Source organism: Geotrypetes seraphini, chromosome 12 (assembly GCF_902459505.1).
Source record: "Geotrypetes seraphini chromosome 12, aGeoSer1.1, whole genome shotgun sequence".
In the NCBI taxonomy this organism is placed as follows: Eukaryota; Metazoa; Chordata; class Amphibia; order Gymnophiona; family Dermophiidae; genus Geotrypetes; species Geotrypetes seraphini.
In genome coordinates, this window is record NC_047095.1 from 87,046,863 (window position 1) to 87,068,241 (window position 21,379).

The 21,379-nt window shown below is 40.9% G+C and overlaps 1 protein-coding gene across 1 annotated transcript in view; it reads left to right on the plus strand.

The window, feature by feature from the left end:
• The window catches only part of ASTN1 (astrotactin 1), a 463,118-nt gene that overhangs the window by 348,420 nt on the left and 93,319 nt on the right, over positions 1–21,379 (plus strand). The window contains exon 17 of the mRNA XM_033915539.1: positions 21,102–21,370. Within this exon, the coding sequence (XP_033771430.1) occupies positions 21,102–21,370 (269 nt within the window). The remainder of the gene's footprint in view (positions 1–21,101; positions 21,371–21,379) is intronic.

Here is a 21,379-nt window from a genome sequence, read left to right on the forward strand (position 1 = left end):
CACCTGAATGATGTTGCTTCACTACCTGATCCTTTGTGATGTTTTCTTCACTGCAAACTGATCGGGCCCTGCCACGTTTTGACGGGTGATCAGTTGAACCCATTTCTCAAAGTTTCTTCTAAACATGTTCTATGCTTATCCTCTTCCACCTCTTTTCTTGAAACCCTTGCACCAGTAAAAGAGAACCATAATCTTTCTCTGGATTCAACTTTTTAATAAGGATCAGATCTTCTTGACTGAAAACCATGGTAATTCTTTATGTTTAAAGCAAAATGGTGTTTCTGCATATTATGATGATAATTGCTAGATGGTGGCAATGTTGTTTAGGTGAGGTAGCCGGTGTGAGTGTAGGAGATTGAGAGGGAACATGATCGAAACATTCAAGGTACTGAAGGGAATAGATTTAGTAGATAAGGACAGGTTGTTCACCCTCTCCAAGGTAGGGAGAATGAGAGGGCACTCTCTAAAGTTAAAAGGGGATAGATTCCGTACAAACGTAAGGAAGTTCTTCACCCAGAGTGGTAGAAAACTGGAACGCTCTTCCGGAGTCTGTCATAGGGGAAAACACCCTCCAGGGATTCAAGACAAAGTTAGACAAGTTCCTACTGAACAAGGATGTATGCTGATAGGGCTAGTCTCGGTTAGGGCGCTGGTCTTTGACCGGAGGGCCACCGCGTGAGCGGACTGCTGGGCATGATGGACCACTGGTCTGACCCAGCAGTGGCAATTCTTATGTTCTTATTTATTCAGGGTGATATATGCCAAATTTTATTGAAATGGCACCTAACTTAATTAAAAGACTTAATCAGTGCCAATTAGCACCTTGTAATTGACATAAATTGCACTTAATGGAACGGTAGGCACCTAACTTGGTAGGCAGAATGGGATGACTCATCGCAGGACATTTCAACACAGCTGCTGCGATTGTCCTCTCCACAATGGCAGCAATGATCCGTGATGAATGGTGCCTAAACTCTCCCCTACCCCGCTGGTGCCTCTCCTCCTCGTGCCGGTGCCTCTCTTCTCCGCCCCCCCCTCTGTCAGTTCCCCCCCTTTTCTCTGACCCCCCGCCAGTGCCTCCCCTCCTTTCTGCTTCCCGCCAATGTCTTTCCTCCCTTTCTGCTGATTCCTCTCCATCACCCCTCCGGTGCCTCTCCTCCTATCCATCCCCCCGCCCCAGATGGTGTCTCTCCTCTTCTCTTCCCCCTCCCCCCATACTTCATGAAAAATTTGCTGACACATCTTCCACCCCTTGCTCAGCCAGCCCTAGCTTCCTTCTGATATCACTTCCTAGTTACAAGACCATGATGTGACATCAGAGGGGAGATGAGGTCGGCGCAAGAATGGGTGAAAGATGATGCTTGCACCAGTGAACTTTTCAAAAGGCATATGGGCTGGGGAGGCACTCCTACTTTGGGAGGGGGGGAGTGCCCATTGTGATGTATGGGCAGATGCTACCTTGGATGATTCATCGTGGTCGATTTGGCGATGAAATAGTTGTGCTGAATTGTCCATGATGAATTGTCCTAGACCCCTTGGTAGGCACCTACCATTTTGAGGTAGGCAATTACTCCAAGGCCCCTACCAGAAAGAAAGAGGACCGTGGGCATGTTTTTCATATAAGCGCCTGTTTTGGACTTAGGCACACTCATTTAGGCCAAGAAAACCATGGCTGGAAGCCTATCAAAGCCTAAGCCCACTTTAGGCACTTTTCTATAAAATTCACCTAGCTTTTAAAGAATCACGCTTATGTGTCACACTACTTGACACCTAAGTTTTAGGCACCATTTATAGACTTAGGCCTGTGATGCATTTGAGCACTTCAGTTAGACTAATTAGAATATTTAAATTCACAAGGCAGGTGTAACTTCACTTGTTCCGTTAGAATTGCCTTTCACCAGACTGTGAGGAGCTGCATAAGAACCTCTAAATGGCAAATTAAATTGACCATGGAAGAGTGCAAAATGATGCACCTGGGTAAATAATCATACTATACTAACACAATATAGTTTGGTATTGAAAGTCACCAACCAGGAACAGGAGTCGTTGTGCACAACATGCTGATATCCTCTGCTTGGTGTGCGATAGTGGCAGTCAAAAAAACCAACTTGAATGTTTTAGGTATTATATACTTCATATTGCCTTCTTTGTCTGAAATTGTGCTTTCCTCTTTATTTTCTCATTATTCTGAAATTTCTATTCGATTATGCACTACAATGGTGTTTCCACTTTCTCGCTTTGCGTTCTCAGGCATGTCTGTGTGGGGTCTCAGTGGAAAGATCCATGGTAAAGTGTTCTGCTAGGGTAGCAGGGGATGTGGGAGTGGGTAGGGGTGATGTTTGCGTGAAGTATGTGTACGGAATCTATTAAAAAGGGAACCTGCAAAATCGTTTTGACTCAGTCATCATATAGAAAAGGGGCCTCCGTTCAAAAAAAAAGTTTTCTCTGTTTAATATTGTTTTAACTGAACATGAAATTAATCTGGCTATTGGATTGCATCTTAATTATAAACAAGTCTGCATACTTCTACAGCTAAAAATCTGGCTCCTCTGCTTCTATGTCTGGGGTTTGTTTGGTTTTTTTTTTTTTAGTGAGTTCCAGAACTCTGGGATCTCCTAATCTGTACTGACCTCTGCCTGTGTGATTCTTTGAAAAACCCTGAGTGCACAGTATGTGTGAGAGTGGGTGTGGGTGTGATCATGCAAGAAGTATGGAATATATATATATTTTAGGGCAATGTCTCCAAATGGGCTCCTTTGCTAATTGAGCCACAGTTTTCTTTTTTGGTACGTGAAAATTATGCTACTTTTTCAGCTTCCCCTAATGTAGCACCTTCGGGCTGTGAAAAAGGAGTACCTCTGTCGGGATTTGCTTATTTTGATCATTTACGTTCCTGGGACTACTATGGGCACACCAGATAAGTGAATGTTTGTTTTCACGCCAGTTTTTCTTTATTTTTGGACTTGACTATGATAACCTACCTAGTTGTAGCCACCTTTACTCAAGTTTGTTAGAGTGGAGCCAGAGCATTCGTCAACTATACTTATTAAAAATTTGAAGTATAAATTTATTTAAAGGGCTATGAGAATGCATGATTAATTATTTTTCAGGTGTGGAGGTTTTTTCACAGACCAGTGATGATTCGGACTGTTTTGGTCTTGCGGCCTGGCAGTCACTGTATTGAGGTCTGTTTTTCTCCACTTATCTATTTATGATTTCAGTGTTGGAAGTCATGTTTAAATGATTGTGGTTTCTCCCAATAATTATTAACAGTGTGTTTTCACTTGTGAAACTATTTTCTCCTTGATAATAATGAACCTCATGCCTAAGTCAGGGTTTGTGAAGTATGATCTTAGTCTCTCAAATTTCCTGCTAATTTTCATCGTAGTAGTTGCATTGTGCCAAAGAACGAACTTCCCTCTGGAATTCATAAGATGTAATTTGAATAGGCGACCTATCAAAGTGTGCTTGAAATTTTTTTTTTTTTAATGAAGCCTGTGGCACCCACACAATGAGAAATATTTCTGTATCTTTCTGCCATATTTTCTTGGTTTCGGACTGCATTTCTTGATATTTGAGGATCTTCCCTTTCTCCACACAATTCGCAGAGCAATTGCTTGGGACAGACACATCAGTGATTAATGCCATTCTGATTTCTTCTCTGTTACCACAGTCTGGTTTCCTTGCATACAACTTTTTAGTGGTGGGAATAGAGATGACCTATATAATCCTAATAACCTCTTCATTCTTAATAATTCTTTTAGAGTTGCAATCCCAGTTCTTATCCAGTACAGTGACACTGAAATGTTTATAAAGTTTCCAATTTTTGAGATATTGCACCTTCTTATACCTTTTTGTACAGAAATCTTTTGCCATCAGAACTTTGCAGCCAGCTGTGAGATTAGTGACCATTTCCAGCTGTTTCTGACAGAATCTACAGATGTCTGTTGTACCAATTTTTTTCTATGCTTGCTGTAATTCTTCTCATCTATAATCCACTTTACCTCACTATGTGAAGGTCAAATACCTAAGGGGAATTTGAGTGAGGAAGAGGTAGAGAACTATAGGCTGGTAAATCTGACTTCTGTAGTATGTAAATTAATGGAAACACTTTTAAAACAGAGAAGGTAAAGTTTCTAGGAATGCAGTGGATTATGGGACTCAAAGCAGCATGAGGCAGGTCTTATCAGACATATGTGATCAATTTCTTTGACTGGGTGACCAGAGAATTGGATAGAGGGAGAGCGCTAGATGTGGTGTATTTAGATTGTAGTAAAGCCTTTGACAGTGTTCCACACAGGCATCTAATAAATAAGCTGAGTGCCCTCGGTATGGGTCCCAAAGTGATGGACTGGGTCAGGAACTGGTTGAGTGGAAGGCAATAGAGGATATTAGTCAATGGAGATCGCTCTGAGGAAAGGGATGTTACCAGTGGTGTGCTTCAATGTTCTGTTAGGCCTGTTTTAAACATTTTTATAAGTGATATTGCTGAAGGGCTGTCTGTTAAGATTTGCCTCTGCAATAGACACCCCTGATGTTATAGATCAGTGGTTCTCAACCCTGTCCTGGAGGACCACCAGCCAGTCGGGTTTTTGGGATAGCCCTAATGAATATGCATGAGAGATATTTGCATATAATGGAGGTGACAGACATGCAAATCTGCCCCATGCAAATCTGCCCCATGCATATTCATTAGGGCTATCCTGAAAACCTGACTGGCTGGTGGTCCTCCAGTACAGGGTTGGGAACCACTGTTGTAGATAACATGAGAAAGGACCTAGTGAAGCTTGAAGACTGGTCCAAAATTTGGCAGCTAAGATTTAATACAAAAATAAATGCAAGGTCATGAACTTGGGCTGCAAAACCCCAAGGGGGTGAAGAACTTTTGTGCACGAAAGAGGAGAGGGACTTAGGTGTGATGATCTTAAGATGGCCAAACAGGTTGAAAAGGAGAATGTGAAAGCTAGAAGTTACTTGGGTGTATAGGGAATGGAATGGTCCCTGTATAAGACTGGTGAGATCTCATTTAGAATATTGTGAGGAGATCAATCAAAGATGGCGTCGGGAGTGGACGCCTGAGAGGAGGCTCCGCTACTGAGCCGTAACGAGACTGCTGAATAATCTTCCCCTACCTTTTGGAATGGGGAAGAGAAAGGGAGCGACCCGCATAGTCCCTCCGGCGGTGCAGGCAACCCAACAGAGGAAGGTCCAGGCGACTATAGCAGAGGCGTTCTCCTGCTCAGGCGCATCTGCGGCTCCTACTTTGGGGGGAAGCCTGGAGATGTTGTGCGACCCCGTGCAGTCAGAAGGGGTGTCTTTGAACCCTGAGCAGCGGATGGTGCCGCTTCAACCCGGGAACACACCGGTGGTAAGAGAGTTGGAAGCATCATTACTGAGGATGGAATTTTCATTTTCTAGCTTGGGAGGGAGCCCAGCTCGGGCCCTGGTGGAGGAGGGTGAGCCTGGAGAAGATCATCTGCCCCACACCGGGTCAGAGGTGAAAGGTGCTTCGGGTGGGGTCAGCTTGCAGTTTGGAGCGTTGGAGAGACCTGCAAAAATTGATTTGGAGGCACTATGGCAAGCTATATCGGTTATAAATGCTAATCTTAAACTATCTATTACTACTTTATCCACTGACTATGGAACAGTCTTTTCCAAGGTTGAGCAACAAGGAGTAGATATTGCTCAAATGAAAGAGAATTTAGGGAAACAGGAGACAAAACTCTCCGATATAGAACAAACAAACTTTGGACTATTAAAAGAAAGAACTTGTATGGCTAGAAAAATGGAAAGTTTTGAAAACCAGCTGAGGAAGAATAATTTGAGACTTTTGAATTTTCTTAAATCTCCAGTCATCTCTCCCATGGAGATGGTTAGAAAATATTTTAGAGAAATATTGTGTATCCCACCGGATAATTTACCTCCAATAGTTTGAGTTAATTACTTGCAGTTTAAGGGTTCTCTGGAGGCTTCTACTCCTAATGAGATTTAAGGAGATAAAAGGGGGGATTTAGATCCGACAACCTTCCTAGAGAGTTCACTGGAGGTGGTAACTGAGAGAAGAACTCTATTAGTTACTTTAGCATTGGAAAATGACTGTGATTATGTTTTGCGTTTGTATTTTCGTCATTTGAATGATCAGTTTTTTTGCGGCTAAATTCGTATATTTCCTGATATGCTCAAAAACCCCAGAAGCGGAGGAAGGAGTTCTTGGCATTAAGGTCAAGAATCCTGGCTTTGGGTGGAATATTCTTGTTAAAATTTTCAGTAAAATGTTTTATTACCTATCAAAAGAAGAATTACTTATTTTTTGAACCCAAACAGCTGTTAGAATTTATTGAATTGAGAGAAGGAGCACCTATAGCCGATAATGTTTAGCTTGCTATACCAGCTGTAGGTAACCCAGAGTTATGCCGCTTTCTCAGTATTTTGTTTAATCCTATTTGAGTTATTTCCTGTTGATCTCCTCTAATATTGTGGACTAAATATCTAATAATTGCTTTTCCTGATTTTATGAGTTATTATTATGTTACATTGTTCTATTCAAGCTATATGTATTGCAAAAAAAAAAAAAAAAGAATATTGTGTACAATTCTGGAGACTGCCCCTTTAAAAAAATATAAACGGGATGGAGTCGGTCCAGAAGAAGGCTACTAAAATGGTCAGTGGTCTTTAGCGTAAGACATAATGGAGACAGACTTAAAGGTCTCAATATGCATACTTTGGAAGAAAGATGGGAAAGGGGAGATATAATAATGCGCATGAGGTGAGTCTCTTTCAATTAAGAGGAATCTCTGGAATGAGGGGGCATAGGATGAAGATGAAAGGGGACAGATTCAGAAATAACATCAGAAAATACTTTTCATGGAAAGGGTGGTGAATCCTTGGAACGGCCTCTTGGTGGAGATGAAGAATGCATCTGAATTCGACAGCTTGGGACAAGTACATTCGGTCTTTAAGGGAGAGAAGAGGACAGTGGATGGCATGGTTGGGCAAACTAGATAGGCCATATGGTCTTTATCTGCCTTCATTTATCTCTGTTTCTATGTTCCACTCAGTGACATAATAGAAGGGAAGACTGCCCTAGGTGCCATCTTGGTGGGAGACACCGTCACCTCTCATGCTCGCCTTCCCTCTCCCCACCCCCCAAGTCTCTAATTCTTCGCCAGCGCGAGCCGTAGATCCAACCTGCTGCTTATGCCGGCCTTGGCTCTCCCTCTGAAGTCACTTCCTGGTTGTGGGACCAGGAAGGAACATCAGAGGGTGAGCCAAGGCTGGCACGAGAAGCAGGTTGGAGATGCTCTTGCCAGCAAAGTTAAAGAGGTATAAGGACATAAGAATTGCCGCTGCTGGGTCAGACCAGTGGTCCATCTTGCCCAGCAGTCTGCTCACGCGGCGGCACTTAGGTCAAAGACCAGTGCTCTAAATGAGTCCAGCCTCACCTGCGTAAGTTCCAGTATGAAGAAGGAAAGGGGAACATGCACTGACCCAGATGCTTCCTACCCTCGCTTTGCCACTGGTTCCACAGATGGCTATTGGCTTCTATGTGGTTTGCAAATTAGAATATTAGAGGAAGAAAGAAAACGGTAAGAGGGGGAGGAAAGGAAGAGAAAGGAAAATGGAAGAAAGGAAAATCAGGCAGCTGTAAAGATTTCAAGGAAAAGCAATTTTGAGTGATCATTTGAATTCGAAGTAGGAAGGTTCCATCTGTAGGTGAGATGGGGGTTCTTCCAAAGTGTGAGGCCTACCTAGCAAAAGGCTGTGCACCGGAAGATTTCAAGGTGAAGTGTGGAGGGCGAGGGGAGGTGTAATAGTCCAGTATGTAAGAAACATAGGGAATGTATGGTGCATAATGAATTTGGAGGTGATTGATATAATCAGATATTGATGGTAAGCAACCCTTATAAACCAGTTACTTGACTGTGATGCACTGGATACGTTGCAGGCACTTTAAAGCATGAAGGGGCAGAGCAACTTAGAGTGAGTTGCAGTAGAATAAAAGAATGGACGAGTGAGAAAGGGAAAACATATCTAACTTCTAAAAGTATGAAGCTTGAAGTTCAAAACTTGGGTTACAAGATATTTCAATAGACCATAGGTAGTGTATATGAAGGAGAATAGAATATTGTCATCAGAAAGGGATGTGGTAACTGCTTTATTTGTATATGGCAAAACCTAGTGAGTGAAACAAAAAACACAGTCCCAATCTTCCTCTCATACCTATTCTGTTTACAATACATGAAAAGTGGAAATAAATGGAGGGGGAGTTTGGAATTTAATCTCGTTGCTTAGATGCAGCAGTTAAAATTATACTGCAACCTGTCAGCACAGGATGCTCTAGGCATTGTTTGGTATCCACAGAATCCATCTCAAGATCATTTGACTGCACGAGTTTTAAATCTATTGCAGAGCTTGAGAGATGTTAGGGAGTAACCACATATGTGGTATAAATGTAACATATTCAAGGAGCTAGTGAAAACTGTGTTTTCTGCTAACAAACCATGACTTTCAGGCCATTGTAAGTGACTCAGGAACAAGTGCTGAGAGGAGTCTGTGACTAATATGTGAGAAATAAGACTCAGATGTTCTAGTCATGAGATATCTGATTTGTGCAACATTCTTTAAACCTGGAATTTGTCCTGTTTCTACAGCTTCACTTTTAAAGAAAAAAATTGAAAGTTAACTCTCTAGGTCAAGAAGACCATCAACATGCAGTTCTATTAGTTCACTGGCGATTAGTAACTGCTGAAGTATAGCACCTAGTGATGCCTTTGTGAAAATGCACAGTGGTTATTGGTTGGCATGTAGCAACAAGGCTAAGGTTTACCTTCTAATAGGTCACAAAAGAATAGGTGTCCCAATCTGTGTCTACCTACCTCAATAATTACCTCCCCCTGCTTACCACAGCAAAAAATGGCATACTGTGGAGCATGCCTAGGCATCCTGCAGTAATTTTGCCATGGGTGCATACTACTCACAAGCTAAACAATAATATCTTTGATGTAAGGGGCGTGTCTGGGGGCAGATTGGACATATAGGGCTGGATTCTGTATAGGATGCCCGGTCTCAGAAGCCGCCTAAGTGGGTTTTGAAAATCGCACACGGGCGTCCTATATAGAATCGCATCTGTCCTCACGGACAGACACCTAAGCCCTCCTAACACCATGATTCTCTAACCAGCATCCAAGTCGCAGGCACTGGTTAGAGAAACAGGTTGCTTCTAAGCTGATCACAGCAAGGGAATCTCCCTGCCGCAATCAGTTTAGCGGCTGCGGCAGGGAATCCGTACCCCCCTCCGTGAAGACTACTGGCAGGAGAGATGCCCAGTCCTTCCTGCCGGAACCCCCAAAGCTGCCCCCCACCCAAAATGTCCCTAGGCTCGTAACGATGTCTACAATGTAGGCAGCCTGCCTCGGAGTGTTTGTTGTTGTTTTTTTACGTGCATCCCGATTGGCTGATTAGATAGCAGTAGGATGCCTACCGCAGCCTACAATAGGGACGCCATTTATAGAATTTGCCCCATAGAGCCTGATTCTCTATTGGACACAGATCTCAGTGGCCACCTAAGGAGCAGATGCCGATCACGTGTCAATCACAAATCGGCATCCTTTGGAGAATTGCAGCTATTTTTCCTGACAGATGCCTTAAATGTAGCATTTTACAGGCCTACATTTAAGGCATCTGCCTTGTACTTATGGAGATACGTAAGGACGTTTACCGATGCCCAAGGCCACTTCTGTCGGAAACCATGCTCATGCCATGCCTTGGGCATCCATATGCGCCCATTACACATCTCTGTAGACGTGCAACAGATGCCTACAATGTAGGTGTCCTTCCTCGCCTGAGGTTTTTTTTTTTTTTAAGAAAATCTGTGTAATGATTGACTGCCAGACAATGGTAGGACGCTTACCGCCACCTAAAATTGGGATCGCACGGATAAAGAATCAGGCCCATACTGTGCAAATCAGCTCAACTGCACTGTCACATGCTAACCAATTAGTATTGCTTAGCAGTTGAGCCCTTACCGCTTACATAATGGGTGGCGGTAAGGAAATTTCCCACTAAGCACTGAGTTGACATGAGCAAAAAAATTTCTGATTCTTCAATTGTATACATTATCAAAGTTTGAAATGTCAATAAAGATTTATAAAGAAGAATACATTGTGAGCACTTCTTAGAGATAACATACACAGACATGCATACACACCTGGACCAAGATTAATAAAAATACAAACTAGAAAGAGAGCTTCCTCATAAGCAGGTCCTAACCTTTGGAACTCCATGCTTCACGGCTTCCTCGAGGAAACATCCTACTTCTCCTTCCGAAAACTATTGAAATCCATTCAATTTCATCAACACTATGGAACTCTATGCAATACTCTCCATAATCTGCAAACGAGCGTCTCCCACTAACTGCAATTTCTCCCTCCGACTATTCATATCTTATTTCATTTTTATTTTGCCGGGTTCATCTTATTTTATTTTTTTCAATTTCTTTCCTCTTGTTAGATTTACTATTCTTTTTCTCTACAATGTAACCACTCTGCTTCACTTTACCTGGTTCTCTACATCTCTCTGGGGATCCTTCTTCTCATCTTTTTTCTATTTTTATCTTTAATATATGAATGATGTTCTTTTTCTCTAAGGCCAGGGGTGACAAACTCAATCACATAAGGGGCCGAAATCTAAAACCTAGGCTAAGTCGTGGGCCAAATTTTTTATTAAGATATTTAGGGGTCCTTTTTTTAAGGTACGCTAACCAATTTAGTGCGCACCTTAATACAAGTACCCCTTAGTCTTAGTAGAAGTATAGGGTTACAACACCGGCTCAGGCAGGATACATATTTCAAATCGCAAAACAGAAAATAAAATTATTTTTTCTACCTTATGTTGTCTGGTCATTATTCAAATCCTGTTATTGGGCAGATCAATCTTGTTGCTGTATTTTGTATAAGTTGTATATCAAATTACAGTAATCCAAGTGTGTTAATATCAAGGATTGTACTATTAATTGAAAGACATCAGTCAGTCAAAATATGATTTAATTCTTCTCAATTTTCAGAGAATTTTGAACACCCTATTTGACACCTGTTTCACTTGATGTTCAAAAGATAGTATATTGTCAATTTTGACTCCTAGGATTTTTAATTAATTTTCTGATTTGTAGGGAATACCTAATAAGTTCCTTATTAGTTAGTTGACTAAAATTGCTATCACCATAAATTTGGTTTTTTTCCCTATTAAATTTTAGTTTAGTTAAATTTGATATGCCCAGTTCTCCATTATTGTTAATCCATTGCAAATTCTATTGGTTACTTGGTCAATATCACCTTTAAAAGGTTTATAAAACATAATATCATCTGGAAATATAAATGGGTTGAAGCCAAAAGAATTTAGTTTAAAGCCCAGTGTTAAGTTAGGCGATAATGGTGAGCCTTGACGAACTCCATAAGCAGATGAAATAATTTGATTTGTCTTTACCTATGAACGGTTTTTATGAAAACCTTGTAGCTTAGGCCAGACACTTCAGCAAGGATCGAAAGCGACCCTTCAGCAAGGATCGAAAGCTGGCCGCCAATCTACCCAGCGCTCACCGTAGGGTACAGGCCCAAACTCACTCCAGCGTCGACTCACTCCTGGTAGCGTGCGACCACAACTCCCAGCAGCAGCTCCAGCCCCATTGTCTTCTCACTTCTCCCCTTTCCCACTCAACCAGCTGATGCAGCGCTGATGGGTAATAAAAATGTCTGCTGCTCACCGCAGGGTCGAAAGCTGGCCGCCAATCTGCCCGTAATAACTCCAGCATCGACTCACGGTAGTGTGCGACCACAACTCCCAGCAGCGGTTCCAGTGGGCCAGCTTCAGTGCAAATTGATAATTGTCTGGCGGGCCAAATTTTAGGACACGGGCCAGAGTTTGACATGTCTGTCTTAGGCGCTTTAGTTTAGATTGTGAGCCTGTTCTGGACAGAGAGTAAAGTCCAAATGTATTTAGCTTTGTAAACTGCTTAAAGCTCATATAGAAGCAGTATATCAAATATAATAAATACAATAGAATACACACATATACATAAACACTCACAGGGAAATTGAAATGAGCCATACTTAGGTTTACCAGATTTTACTTTAATAAAATCTGGAATTCCCCAGGCCCGCTCTGTTATACCCCAGTCCCGTCCTCAATCCTACTCTAGCCCCGCCCCAGCCCCCCCCCCCCCTCTCCAGCTGCCTGCTCTCGCCGGGTACCCTCCTGCCCAATGTGATTTCGTAGAAGCTTTTCAAAACCCGGACAAAATGCCTGGGCCTGGCTTTGAAAAGCCATCCAGACCCCCGGATGTGTCCTCAAAAAGGAGGACATGTCCGTGGAAATTCGGACAACTGGTAACCCTAGCCATGCTCTGCTTGCTTTCCCTACTTGTTCGCCTAGACTTTATAGCGTCTCTGAGTTTTACTCAGATACTGGATGTTTAGCACAGCTTAAATGGGAACACTGCTCCTCTTGTATGAGCAGTAGGAGCACTTGTGAACACAGCAGAAAAGAATCCCTTCACAGTCTACCAGCTGCCTTCCCTAGTACCTCTTGTTACTGACGGTACGCGCGTTTTTCTTTAAACAGCGTCCAACTTGGATCACCATTTAAAGAATAGCGCTTAGTGCTCATTTTTTCAGCCCCCAAATTAGGGCTAAATTCAGTAAATGGCACCTGATATGAGAAAGCCTTACTGGCAGGGCATTCGTTGAGCTTTACAAAGCAGCGCGGTCAGTTAGGGGCATTACAAGAGATGAGCACATAAACCCAGCTCTTCGGAAGTTGCACTGATCAGTGGCACAGAGAGTCCAATATAAAATAATCTTGATTATTCATCAAATCCTTTACCATCCAATACCTTTATATTTTAAACAATTGCTGATGTTATACTGTCCTGGTAAAGCACTTCTGAGACTAGAGCAGCTGCTTTTTGTGTGGCAGATGTTAAAATGTGGAACACATTGATGGGGCAATTACGTCTATGTGCTGATATATTGAAATTTTAAAAAACTATTTAAAACGCAACTATTTGTATCTGCTTTTATGTATGGAAAGAGTTCTATTTATACAAGTAATAGATGGAAGTGGGCAAGAAATGTCATAAAGAAGGTTATCATGCTACTGTACTGGGCCATGGTGCGCCCTCACCTGGAGTACTGCGTCCAGCACTGGTCGCCGAACATGAAGAAGGACACGGTACTACTCGAAAGGGTCCAGAGAAGAGTGACTAAAATGGTTAAGGGGATGGATGAAGGAGTTGCCGTACAGAGAGAGATTGGAGAAACCGGGCCTCTTCTCCCTTGAAAAGAGGAGACTGTGAGGGGACATGATCGAAACATTCAAAATACTGAAGGGAATAGACTTAGCAGATAAAGACAGATTGTTCACCCTCTCCAAGGTAGGGAGAACGAGAGGGCACTCTCTAAAATTGAAAGGGGATAGATTCCATACAAACATAAGGAAATTTTTCTTTACCCAGAGAGTGGTAGAAAACTGGAACGCTCTTCCGGAGTCTGTTATAGGGGAAACACCCTCTAGGGATTCAAGACAAAGTTGGACAAGTTCATGCTAAACTGGTGAGACTGAACTCATTTGGAGCACTTGTCTTGACCTAGGGGCTGCTGTGGGAGTGGACTACTGGGCAGGATGGACCACTGGTCTGACCCAGCAGCGGCAATTCTTATGTTCTTATGACAGCTTTTTGTTATGCTGATTTTATGTTATGTATGTTTGTTATATGGAAACTGTCTAGATATAAATGGTATATCAATTTTAAAAATAAATAAATATTGCAATTCTTATGTTATCCATCCCAAGCAATTCCACGATCATAAGAACATAAGCAGTGCCCAGAGGTCCATCATGCCGCTCATGCGGCGGCCCATCAGGTCCAGGACCTGTATAGTAATCCTTTATCTATACCCTTCTATCCCCTTTTCCTTCAGTTTAATGGTCGCGTTTATTTGAAATGTAGGCCAGCTTAATGAAGAAATGGAAAATCAATTCTGAAGTAGAGGGGGGACAGTATTTTTGGGGTAATAATTTGGCTATAGCAAATACTATCCTGTTCTACTAGTCTAGTCCTATGTCATCTGCTTTCCTTGCATGTAGGGCAATATGGACCTCCATATTTATAGAAAGCAGGGCCCTCAGAGATCAACCTATGCTGGTACTCCCTCAAAGTGTGAGGAGACCTAATGCATGTGATTTATGAAAATCGTAAGGCTAAAATATTCTGGGAATAAATTTGAGGACAAATGTAAAATAGCCCCTCAACAAACCAAAATTATTTCTACTAGGAAATCAATTAATCCCTGGTACACATCAGAACTTACTCTTATCAAAAAACAGTTAAGATCCTTGGCGCGCAAATGGAGAAATGATAAATCCCTCTCAAACACTGAATCATACAAAGAACATTCCAAATTCTACAAATCTAAAATTAATTCCTCCAAAACAAAATATTACTCAGGTTTAATTCAGAAAGCCCCAAATTCTTCCTCTCTTTATCGCATATTAAATTCAATCTCGCATTCCAACAAACGAAAAAACCAAGATAGTTTACTTAATCTCACATCTCAAGATCTTGCATCATATTTCACTGACAAAATCGACAAGATTAGATCCAAATTCACCATTGACTCACCTACTAAATATGACCAAGCATCAATTGAGGCTAGCTCTCTCTCTTCAAAATGTTCCTACTTCAAAATTCCAAATCTACTGGAAGTAGAATCTGTCATAAAATCCATGAACATCAAAGGTTCCCAATTAGATTCAATTCCCCCTTTCATACTCAAACGCTTCTTTACAATTTTTGGCCCAGCAATTCATACTCTAATAAGTGAAAGTTTAAAACAAAGTATCGTTCCCGTCGTCTGGAAACATTCACTCATTCACCCTATTATTAAAAATTCCAAAATCAATGCTGAAGATCCATCAAATTACAGACCTATCGCTAATCTCCCTTTTTTATCTAAAATAACTGAGAAAGTCGTGTTCAATCAGATTTCAGACTTCATTGAAAAAACTAACATTCTTCACCCCAACCAAACAGGTTTTAGGCAACATCATTCCACAGAACATTCGTTAATAGGTATGACTACCACTATTCATTATTACTTAGACCATCATCAATCAGTTCTCCTAATCTCATTAGATCTTTCGGCAGCTTTTGACACAATCGATCATAATTTATTATTAAACAGACTTCAATCAATCGGTATCTCGGACCAAGTCCTATCTTGGTTCCAATCCTACTTTTCTGATCGTTCCTCTTCTGTTTCTTTTAATAACACTATCTCTGATACTTTTAATACAACCTACGGTGTTCCCCAAGGCTCCATATTATCTCCACTTCTATTTAATATATTTCTAGCTCCTTTGTTGACCTTATGTCAATCTATAGGCTTCAACGTATTTGCATATGCCGATGACATTCAACTCTTACATCCCATTGATACCAATAATCCTTCTGACTCATCATCAATTAATATAAAATTAGAGAAAATTCATAGCTGGTTAAATGAAAATAGACTTGCATTAAATATTAATAAATCCAACGTATTACTCTTCCCTTGGAAGGAGAATTTCAATTTACAGCTCCCTATTTCCATTAAGGGTCAACCATTACAAGAGGTATACAACATAAAAATATTAGGTGTTTTATTTGATCAAAAACTTACTTTTCATGAACACATAAGTAGCGTTATCAAGTCTTCAATTTTCAGGCTCCGTCAAATCCGCTCTGTGTCACAATTTCTCAGTATTAAATCTCTTAACATTCTTATTCATTCTCTTGTCATTTCAAAAATTGACAATTGTAATGCGTTGCTTATAGGAACAGCACAAAAAGAAATTAAACGATTACAAATGATACAAAACACATCTATAAAACTTATTTGTAAAGCTAAAAAATTCGACCATGTAACACCCCTTCTCAAAGAAGCTCATTGGCTACCAGTTTCCCATAGAATATTATACAAACTTGGTCTACTTACTTTCAAATCTCTTTTTTTTAAAACTCCAGCTTTTATTCACAAATTATTAATACCTTACACTACCAACAGAACATTAAGATCTGCAGAACAACATCTATTATCTATCCCATCTTTAAAAATAATAAATACGCGCCGTCAGTTTATGTTTTCCGTCGTTGCTCCCCAAACTTGGAATTCTTTCCCTAGTTACTTAAGAGAAGAAACTAATATAGAAAAATTCAAAAATAAACTGAAAACTTTTCTTTTCAATGATGCATTTATAAATTAATAATAACTTGATTTTCAAAAAATCAGAAATCATTTTTTTCACTTTTTTTCATTACCCTACCCTCCCTTTTGTACTTTCCCTATATGTCTCTCTATACTTTTAATACAATGTAAATTCTCCCCCAATTCCTTATGTTTCCAATTTTGTCGCATCTGTCTTAAGTTGAGTTTGTCTTATTTATTGTAGTAATAATTTTAATAATGTAATTTTATCAAAATGTATATCGCTTTGAATCCAGATAAAGCGATTAATCAAATTTTTATTAAACTTGAAACTTGAAACTTGAAAATTTTATTTATTTTTAGCATTTATACACCACTTATAGCCTAAGGGTGGAATTCTGTGATCAGCGCCAGTATCGGCAGCCACCTATGAAACGGCCACCAATAGCATGTCGATCAAGAACTGCTGCCGATTATAGAAACTTGATTTTTTTTTTTTTTTTTTTTAATCGGTGCCATAAATATAGGCCAACATTTTAGAAGCCTATATTTAAGGTGCTGGTGTCGCACTTACAGAAGTGCCTAGGGACGCCTAAGGACATCTAAGCCACATCTGGTGCAAGCCATGCCCACGTCAGCCTTAGGTGTCCTTATGCACCCCTAAACACTTCTGTAGGCTCAACACTGGTGCCATAAATGAGGGCAATATTTGTGCCTCTATTCTTTTAGAAAACGTGCTTCTGGACTGTGGCTAACTGGCGGTAGGGTGCCCTACCACCAGCTAACCTTTGGCACATCTTCTAGAATTTCCCCCTAAGTGGTTTACATTCAGATGCTTAAGTATTTCTCCCTATCTGTCCTGGTGGGCTCAGAATCCAACTAATGTACCTGGGGCAATGAAGCGTTAAGTGACTTGCCCAAGGTCACAAAGAACAGTGCTGGGCTTGAATCTGCAACCTCAGGGTGTTGAGACTGCAGTCCTAACCACTAAGCCACTCATCCACTCTACTGTACATATGTCACAAGATTTATACTTTAAGATTGTAATTTTTTGTTATCTTAACTTACAAGATGTATTAATGCCACCATAATTTTGGCCCCTAGATTTTTTAATTGCTCTGACTTTAAAACTTATTTTGACAAACTGGAACCCCCCCCAAAAAAAAAAAAAAAGTTGAATACAACCCTGTGGTGGTCTACAATGTGTTTAAATTATAAATATGTGTTTAAATTATAAATCTGCTGAGAAGACCAACTGTCACTTATTAGGTACAATAGACATGGAAACCAACTGAGACTTATGTGTAATCTAAAGCCAACTGTTGATGTAATTGTACTGGGACTTTGAATTTGCTTACTATGATATGTGATTTTTGCTTTCTTTCATCATGCTTAAACTACATCAGAAATGTGTTTACCCTCTTTGCTGCTGGAAATGGTTGACACTATGGTTATAACTGTCCTTGATTATTTCTTCAGTTAAATGTGTGAACTAAAACAAACACAACATTACAATGGAAGTTCCTCAATATCTCTCCTCTCTTGTCTCTCCCAATGCTCCTCCCTGGGAACTCCGTTCATCAGGCATATTTCTTATCTGTACCCTTTTTATCTACTGCCAACCCCAGACTGCGCCCTTTCTCTCTTGCTGCTTCTTATGCGTGGAACAAACTGCCTGAGTCAGTACGTCAAGCTCCATCCCTAGAATATTCAAATCCAGAGTAAAAGCCCACCTCTTTGAGAATGCATTTAACTCAGTGGTCTCAAACTCGTGGCCTGGGGGGGCCACATGCGGCCCGCGAGATACTATTTTGAGGCCCTCGGTATGTTTATCATAATCACCAAAGTAAAATAAAACAGTTTCTTGATCATATGTCTCTTTAGCTATAAAGAGACATATGGGGCATAGAGAGAGTAGAGAGGGACAGATTCTTCAAACTTTCAAAAAATAAAAGAACAAGAGGGCATTCGGAAAAGTTGAAAGGGGACAGATTCAATACGAATGCCAGGAAGTTCTTCTTTACCCAACGTGTGGTGGACACTTGGAATGCGCTTCTGGAGGACGTTATAGGGCAGAATACAGTACTGGGATTTAAGAGAGGATTGGACATTTTCCTGCTGGAAAAGGGAATAGAAGGGTATAAATAGAGGATTACTACTCAGGTCCTGGACCTGTTGGGCCGCCGCGTGAGCGGACTGCTGGGCAAGATGGACCTCAGGTCTGACCCAGCAGAGGCATTGCTTATGTTCTTATGTTCTTAATTACAAAATTATTATAAAGACTTAGCCAAAAGGAAAGATTTATAAACTGTAAAGAGTTTTACCTCATGCAAAATTGTCATTTCTTTAATAAGACATTAACTATTTTTTCTGAGGCCCTTCAAGTACCTACAAATCCAAAATGTGGCCCTGCAAAGGGTTTGAGTTTGAGACCACTGATTTAACTCATAACCCCCTCACCCTAAGCACCCTGAGAATCTCCCTAAGCTCCTTCTTGTCTGTTAATTTAGCTTGTATGCTCTACCGAGCATGGTCCGTCCCTCTTAAATATGTTGTTGTACAGCACTGCATATGTCTATCAGTGCTATAGAAATGTTAAATAGTAGTAGTAGTAATAGGAAGTTACTAACTTTCATTACTGAGGTGCGAGAAGTTGAATTTTTTTATTACATTTATAATTACAGGTATATATATTTCACTCAAATGAAATACAAAGAAATCATAGTCCACATCAAAGGAGAAAGTCCATGTCAGTGGGAAAGCCACAGGTTAATGCATCATTTTACTGCAAGTTCGATAGTAGTTCCTAAGTATACAAGGTCTCAACACACCAATGGATCTTCCAAACCAGAATTTCAAGAACAATGTGGGATTATTATCTCTGGCTAATATAATATAATATCATTAAAATGTACCCCACAGCCAGTCCCAAATATGCATTTCAGATAAGGCTTTCTCAGAAGGGAAAAGAAGAGTTGACGAAGAGGAGGGTAAGGAAGGTGAGGTGTTGGGTTGACCATTCGGCTTCTCCTTCCTCCTGATCTTTGAAAGTGGGAATAAATACGTATGCATTTCCTAGAACTCTACATTGACGCATCCAAGGCTGTGCTGAGGTTGTACCCATTTTTCATCTGTCTTTGATTTTCATTCCCCTATACTTAGCGCCATGCCGAGCTCTGGCATTTCTCTTGTCGTGTGAACTGATTCACCAGGATGGTAGGAGGTGGAAGCTAAGTAGAGCTCACCTCATACTCTCAGTGAAGTAATGTTGGGTAGTATGATATATACTGTTGAAGTAGTTGCTCCACTCACTCTTTCCACTCTTCTGCCCCCCCCCCTTCACCCCTGAATTAATCACCTTTGCCAAGTCTCCTCTTGTACCAACATTTTTTAAGCATCTGGCATTTATGACAAGGAGAGAAATGTGACACACACAAAAAAGGGAATCCAAATACACAGCAATACACAATAACACCCCAAAAAATGTGTAAATGCCTGAAGAACTGGGACAAATACTTATTTATTTCAAATGAAAGACCCGACACTGCCAGTGTTTCGGCTCTTGGCCTGCCTCAGGGGTCTTTTTAATTATCGTGCAATTTTCTTTTATGGAATTGCTCGTCCCAATTTCACATTAAACTACTTCCAGCAACCAGCGGTAATAAAAGCTTACTGCAGTCTGTCTAACAATTGCTTCTCTCTGCTAGTTGCTGGAAGCAGTTTAACCTGAAATTGGGACAAGCAATTCCATAAAAGAAAATTGTATGATAACTAAAAAGTCCCCTGAGGCAGGCCAAGAGCCGAAACACTGGCAGTGCCTGGTCTTTCATTTGAAATAAAGAAGTATTTGTCCCAGTTCTGCAGGCGTTTTATACGTCTTTTGGGGTGTTAAGGAGAGAAATGGGAACAGGCCACAGTTCTAATCAAGTTAGATCTTTCAGTAGGTCAAAATGCTTATACTTAAGTGGAGAGGAACCGATGGAGAGAAAAAAAAAAAGAAATTCTGCTAGCTATGAGGAAGGGGTTGAAACGCAGAGGTAGATGGACTTAACCCTGAGATTGCAAGAGTTACAATTTCGTAATGGTAAGGATCAGTTTCTAGCTGAGGACATGTGGTGAATGTATCATCCTTTATGGTTCCAGTGCCAGATCCTTTGCACAGAGTTATCAGAGCTTGTTCACACCTTCGCAGCTCTGCCAATTCATTTAACTCCTTCCTTCCTCCATCAGACCCACTTGAGGTTTACCTTACACATGATCAGGCAGACTCTCAGTCATACATACCTTACTATGCCTTTCACCAAAAATGTTCCTTTCAGGCTTAAATGGAGAAAAGGTAAGCCTCGTGTACTTGCACAGACTAGAACTGAGGTTTTAGGGATACAAATTCATTAGTGCACATTCAGTTCATTTGGTAAATACCTTACAAAGGTTATTGCGGATTTAATCAATTTAGCATGAACCTGTTGACAATGCACACTAGGTCAGGTCGAACATTTAAATATTTCCATTAAAGCGAACATGTGACATAGACCCCCCCAAAACCCAGAGAAACAAAACACTCAACAATGGGGGAAAAAGGTCAAATGAATTAAAACTTAACAAAAACATTTTGGCCTGTACACATCGCACTAGGAGTTTGTACCCTAAAAATGTTGATTTCATTTCCTGTGTCATTTATGGGATTATTTATTTATTTGGGAGGACAGTTGTAGGGCACATTATTTCAGAAGAGTGCACACTCTTTCAGGCAAAAAAAACAAACCTGCATAAAATGTATGATATCCCTAATTCTTATTCATTTCCCCATCAGATGCAGTGTTCTGCTCCCTCTTCACTATCTCTCACATCTTTTTCTTGCAGGTAATTCCCCTTCAGATGAGTCTGAGGAACGAGAGCGGGATCCAAAGGTCCTTACTTTCCCTGAGTACATTGCCAGCCTGCTGGATTCCGGCACTAAACGAATGGCAGCGGGAGTGCGCATGGAGTGTCAGAGCCGAGGGCGCTGCTCCTCCTACTGCCAGCTGTGCCATGTCACTTCCAGTCTCGATGCTCCTGCTGAGCCCGTTCTTTTGGAAGTCACCAAGGCAGTACCCATCTATGAATTGGTGTCCAACAATGTCACTCAAAAGGTAACGGAC